The following is a 6,770-nucleotide window of genomic DNA, read 5'->3' on the forward strand; positions in this document are numbered from 1 at the left end:
TTGGCTTGAAATTAACAAGGTATAGCGCACACAGCAACAGCGGTGCCGTCTAACACGCAGCTGCAGCAGTGAGAAAATGGTGGCGACGGGGAAAATGGCTTGGTCTTATAGGGCAAGGACATGTGACATACACTGCCAATGACACATGCCCTTGCTTGTGTGAAAAAAAGCACTTCGCTCCGTGTGTGCGCTGCTGATAGGCTGACAGATTGCACCTCCCCACTGCAAATGCGGGAAAGAGAAAAAAAAATGGAGATCTTCATTGTTCCTGCAGAGATCCATCCCCTGCCCCTCCCCCCACCCCGCTGTACACTCAAACTGTGTATTAACATTAATTTTCATCATTACTGAGAAAAAATCCAGTTATGATTTTGGTGCACGAACAGTTATCGAACATAACCTCGAACAGCCGAATTTTTATCAAATTGTTCGTGTTCGCCGAACGGCTCGAACACCGCCCAAAACAGCTCGAATTTGAGATTGGCGAACAGTTCGAGTAGAACAACGCTCATCTCTACTGTTGAGTGTCATCATAAAGAAAGGTGGCTATATTGATCACTAATTATTTTGGTCTTTGTTTTTGCATGTCAGAAATGTTTATTTCTAAATTTTGTGCACTGATATTGGTTTACCTGGTGAAAATAAACAAGTGAGATGGGATTATATTTGGTTTTTATTAAGTTGCCTAATAATTCGGGACAGTAATAGCTACCTGCACAAAAAGATATCCTCCTAAGATAGCCAAATCTAAAAAGAACCCACTCCAACTTCCAAAAATATTAAGCTTGGATATTTAGGAGTCTTTTGGGTTGATTGAGAACATAGTTGTTGATTAATAATAAAAATAATCCTCTAAAATACAACTTGCCTAATAATTCAGAACACAGTGTATGTGCACTGAAAATATTTTCCCTCTTCCTACAGTGTGGATTCTGGAAAATTAACAGGACGTAGTTTTGTCTACATTAATAGCACTGGACTCATAAAATATCAGAAGGCACTCCGACAATCATTCATGTGCATGTTCTACATCTACTTCTTCCCTTTTGATGTTCACAATTGTACTTTGAGTTTTCACAGTCAGCTTCACACAAGTACGTCTTTGAAATTTTGATATCTATTACAATAATCTTTAATTCACAGAACTGTTTTCTGCAATGCTGATTTTTAAAGGGGTTTTCCAGGCACACAGATTATTAAAGAATTGTAAAGCCTATCAGAAATGAAGGAACTTTATAATTTACATGCTGATAAAATTCTGCTCTGTTCCTGAGCAGTCATGTCTTGTCACCTTCAGCCCCTTACTTCCTGCTGCAGTCAGTTCAAAGCACAGAGTAGAGTTTTCATGTCTGTGATTTGCTCAGCCAGTAGCTCTGCAGTGAGCTCTGATCTCTGATGTTATGGCCTGCATTCATTGGCTAGTTTCACAGGACTGGGGGTGAGCAGGAAGCAAACCTTACAGGCTTCACAAAGTAAAAGTAATCTTATCAGCTTGTGAATGTGACCAGAAGGGATGGTGTTGAGTGTTCCAGAGTGCTAGACTACATTATAATGCATGAATACATTGTCAGACTCATTGCTACAGTACACTGAGTCTGTGTAGTGCCAATATCAACACTTGTAAGCTGTAACACTACTGACTGTAGGAGAGTGCCAGGATAGCACACACTAAAGTTAGACAAAGAAACTTACCAAGCATTTATCCATCTTGAGACTATATAGTAGTCTCAGGATGATCTTTTGTATGCATGGGCACTGAGGGTGAGAGTGCGTAACCTGTAGGACAGATACAACTGTTGTTCTTAGGAAATGTACTCTAGAGATACAGAGGCAGAGCTAGCAGTAAGCTCAGGATGTAAACAATAACGGACCTTTAAGTAAATAACGGTAATGGACCTGTGAGCCTTTTGTGTCTCTCTTGCTTCTAGTTGAACATATTAATTTGTCAGCATGGGCAGCAGCAGACAATTTGAGATTGGAACTGCAAACTATTTTCTATCAAGGGGAATGGGAACTTTCCTATATGCATTCCGATTACAGAATGGAGACTGACGACGAAAAGGAATATGCAGTGCTGGCCTTCCATGTGAGTTGACTTTTCTTCAATTGGATGTCATTTGATAATATGCAGCACATCACATGACTATGTTAACTGTGTACAGTATATTTTGAAGAAGCCCTATGGTTCCCAAGATCATTTCAAACACCCTAAGTGATGGGCCAGTATACCAAACTGTAATATCTGTGCCAGTTTCTGTCCTTTTCGTTCCTGCTTCTGCCCTTAGGCGGTGCCGCCCCTTTGTTGCAGGTGATGCGTGACAGTATTGGTCCTGTTTAATTCCTGGGACATTTGGTGCTGCTTAAATCAGGGAGCTAAGGTGTTAATTGACTGGCTTTTTGATTACTCCTTTCTGAGAGCCTTGAGTGGAGCTGCCTGCTATTTAAACCCCTGGGTTTCTGACTTCCACTGCCAGCCAATTACTTTTGCTACCTGATTTCTTCTCTAGCCCTTGCTTATTCTGGTTTTCTGGTTCCTCCTGTTTTTTGACCTTGGCATGAATTTTGGCTATCCTCTTATTTTACGATCTTGTTCCTGACGTTACCTCCTGGCTCTATCACCCTGCTTGGTGACTCTTCCTGCCTCTGGTTCGCTCCTCCGGTCAATGACCCTTCTGTGAAAGCAATCCACAGCATCCCATCTCTCATAGGTTGGCCATGCACCTTAGATAAATGTCCAACAATTAAATGTACATTGTTAACTTTCCCCAATGGCAGACATTGGGGGAAACAAGAATCGGGCAGGTTAGATCTAAACCTTTCTGAAGCTGGACATATACATACGTTCAGCAGTGAGTTGTCTCTCTTTCTAATCTGACAGATGACCAGATTTATCTATCAGTCTCCTCCATTGAAATACACATGCAGCAGGTTTTCTAATTCCAGATAGGAGCAGCATGTGGCACAAGCCTTTATACTGGTCTGTAGACTTTGTGGCCACCAGCTGCCAGTATATGTAAAACTGCAAAATTATTTATTTGCATGCATAGATGTGAAAAATAATAAGTTTCAGCTTTTAAAAATTTTTCAAAAATTCACAAGTAGTTTCAAAGGTGTAATTTTTCGGATAACAATGTCCCTTTAAATGCTAGTAGTCTTTGAATAATGTGGAAACTCTTTCTAAATTTTTTTTTCCGTAGATTATCTTCAAGAGACTTTCACTGTACTATATTGTGAACTTAATCGTGCCTAGCATATTTCTCATGATTTTGGATATTATTGGATTCTACCTCCCTAATGAGAGCGGAGAAAGGATTTCCTTCAAGATCACTCTGTTGCTTGGTTATTCTGTGTTCCTCCTCATAGTTATGGACACATTGCCTGCTTCATCACACAGCACACCAATAATAGGTATGGCCACAGTTGTATATCACAATGTATATTGGTAATTATATATTGTATAGTTCTTGGTATTTTACAGTGGATTTAAAGATAGAAGATTTAACAGATTCATAGACACAATGGCTAAAGGAAATAATACAGTAATCAGGGTATATATCACTAGATTCAGGAGACCAGTGCAATTTACACCTAGTAAAAGAAAGTTACATATTTATTCTTTTTTAGATTGATAGTTATTAGTAAGTAATCTGTAAATACGCAAAAAAAAGTTCAGTCGAAGTTGGATTTGTACTAACCTACTCAAATACTATAAGTTTACTTTTATGAATTTATGTTTATTTCAGATATTTATTTCGTTGTCTGCATGGTTCTGCTTGGGATCAGTTTGGCCGAAAGTATTCTAATTTTTCGTATAGTGAGTGACAAAAATAGCCCCTGTAAGGTACCGACATGGATGAGGAGGCTGGTTTTGGAAAGGTTAAGCAAGCTGATACGGATGAAGAACAAGCATTGCGATATTGAGCCCCCAGGAAAGTTCATTGAAACACAAGAGATAAGCTCTGCTAGTAGTGGTGAGTAATATAAATCTGTGTTTTGTGTGATAAGCAATTCAGAATTACATTTAGTTTACAAAGTAAGTGAAGGGGTTGGGTGTTTGGAAAAAAAACTCCATTTTGTTACTGAATTTTAAAGGGGTTGTCCACTACTAGGAGTGTTTGTCCCCGTTAAAATAAAAACACATATACTCACCTCCTGTGCCGACACCGTTCCAGCGGTGTCAGTTCTCCTGAGGCTCACATTGTCCTAGTAGTGGACAACTCCTTTATGCTCATGTGAGATGCCTCATTCATTAAAGGAGTTGTCCACTACTAGGACAACCCCTTCTTGATCTAAATGTTTGACCCTGATAAAATAAAAAAGCTTATACTCACCTACCGTGCCAGCGCCATTCCCGTGGTGTCGGCACTCGCAGTCCCGGGGCTCCCTTGCGGTTCTTGTGACATGTGAGCCAGGTGCCCAATTAGCGTTGGCTTCCCTGTCTCCACCTTCTGTCGAATTGAACATGAAGAGGAAGTCCGGGCTGCAGCTGATCTCTGACTTCCTCTTCATGTTCAATTTGTCCGAAGCCCCAGGACCGCGAGTGCCGACACTGCTGGAACGGCGCTGGCACAGGAGGTGAGCTTAAGCTTTTTTATTTTATATGGGGCCAAGTGTGCGGTATGACAAGAAGCTGTCGAAGTAGTGGACAACTTCTTTAATGCCAAATTTACACGACCATGTGAAGACAACCATGTGAAGGATCAGCTCAATCATGGAAGTGGACATGATGACTGCCGTCTGTGTGGGTGTCTGTGCACTCCTTCAAATTGGGCACAAGAGCACGTTGTGTGTCTCATTTGGCACAATTCAAGCCATCTGACTCTTTATCGTGTCTTGTGTTGCATACTACGATTTGGTCTACTCAGACACACAAATTGCTCATGTGAATTGTGCCATTGACTATTATAGGGTGTTTGTACTGTTTGTGTGCTGTCTGTTGTGGACTAGGAAAACATACTCATTGATTAGCTAAAGTTCAGAATAGATCATATTCCTTATATGTTTTTACTCATACAATGTGTTATGACTTCACCTGGCGAGGTGACACAGACCGAAGGCGATGGCATAGCGGGCAAGACTTTCTGGATGGCACTTGGAACAGCAAAGACCAGGAAAACAGATAAGCAAGCAGCCAGGGAACACTAGAAGACTCAGATGCAGGAGTGAAACACTGGAACTGAAGATGTATAGTCAGTTCAGGATTTGCAGCAGGGTTTAAAGTGTGAACAAGTCCAGAAAAAAAGTTCATAATGCTTACAACAGATGAATAGTTAATAGGCAAAACAAAGGGAAAATTGCTGGCAGCAGAAATGAACATGCAGACTTCTTTATAAAAAAAGATACTCTGATGTAGGAGTCTAAGAAAAGTGAACAAAAACAGAGAAGAGTCTGTAATATTTACAGCAGACAAAGGGGTAGTTGCAGGTCTGAGCCAGGAAGTTATAAGATTGTAGAAACAAACAGGAGTTTGCAGAGATGATTGCAGCTGAGACTGCCAAGTGATTCTTGATACTTTTGGGACAACCGTTCATGAGGACCATAGATTATTTCTATCCTTTTCTAATACTATTATGATTTTTTTTACCAAATACTGTGTATGAGAATACTGTATGTGCATCCCACCAATAATATTAAACATTGATCAAGCACTGGGCACAGGAGGTGAGGCTACAGATGAGCTATGCTATTTTTATATTCCTTTCTATGGGAGTTGCAGATACAGGGTAGTGCCGCCATACTCTGCTGTTTCCAAAGCTGTACCTCCAATGGCCGGTGCTTGGTCACTGTTTTTTCCAATCTCAATTATAAACATATGAAGTGGTAAAATCTCTTTAAAGAAATCATCTAGAATCATCTAGAGTATAATGTATTTTTCCTTTCATTGACACAGATAAACTGGATAAATATCCTAACAGCAGAGAATCCACCGCTCAGCCAACTGGAGTTATGGAAGCACGCCAAGATGTTCTGGAGAACATCTTCAATGAGATCGTTACAATCCGGAAGTATATTAAAGACAGAAGCCATCAGGAATCTATCAAAGAATGGATACTGGTTGGACATGTTCTGGATAAATGTCTTTTCTGGGTGTATCTGCTAATTGTCTTAGCTTTTATTGTCAGCATAACTATTTGCTGGTCAAATCACATGGTCACATAAATCAGATCAATGAAAAAATGTAACAAATTCATATAGTTGACCTAGAGGAAGGAGAATATAATGTATGTGATGTAACTGATTATTCTGGCACAACATATATTTAAAGGGAATTTGCCAGAAATGTTTACGCCATCCAGTCCATTTATATGACTGTATTGCCCTTTAAAAGATGAGCCAGTTGAACACTTCATGACCCCAAAGTGCGGCTTGAGCAGTGAGAAATCTCACTTTTAAGCTCTGTATACATAAATCTGGAAGTGCATTGGGGCCTGATGATGCTCTTCCAGTTTGTTGGCCTCACGCTGTGTTCCCTGCTTGACGCCTCCCTCTTTTGTCTGATTGACAGATCATTGACCATATAGGAAAGTCAGAGAACTGTCAATCAGCCAGAGGAGGATGGTGTTAAGCAGGGAATACAACATGAGGCTGAGTAGCTGTAAGTGCATCGTCCCACCAAAATGCATTGTCAGATTCATGTATACAGAACTTCAAAATGTGATTTTTCACTGTTCAAGAACACTTTGGGATTATAAAGGGATCAAATGGCTTATCTTTTAAAGGACTATACACTCCAAAAATTGTTTTGGGGAGTTAAAGTTTTTGACAGGTTC

At 40.2% G+C, this 6,770-nt stretch overlaps 1 protein-coding gene across 1 annotated transcript; it reads left to right on the forward strand.

The window, feature by feature from the left end:
- Nucleotides 1-927: 927 nt before the first annotated feature.
- On the forward strand, nucleotides 928-6,547 carry LOC141171600 (5-hydroxytryptamine receptor 3A-like). Its single transcript, XM_073655274.1, has 5 exons — nucleotides 928-1,094; nucleotides 1,929-2,086; nucleotides 3,198-3,408; nucleotides 3,744-3,971; nucleotides 5,891-6,547. The coding sequence occupies exons 1-5, from the start codon at nucleotides 1,016-1,018 to the stop codon at nucleotides 6,157-6,159; spliced, it is 945 nt and encodes a 314-aa protein (XP_073511375.1). The 5' UTR covers nucleotides 928-1,015; the 3' UTR covers nucleotides 6,160-6,547.
- The last annotated feature ends 223 nt before the right edge of the window (nucleotides 6,548-6,770 follow it).

Source organism: Phyllobates terribilis, unplaced genomic scaffold (genome assembly GCF_046119375.1).
Source record: "Phyllobates terribilis strain yellow unplaced genomic scaffold, ASM4611937v1 Scaffold_12__6_contigs__length_324123572, whole genome shotgun sequence".
NCBI lineage: Eukaryota > Metazoa > Chordata > Amphibia > Anura > Dendrobatidae > Phyllobates > Phyllobates terribilis.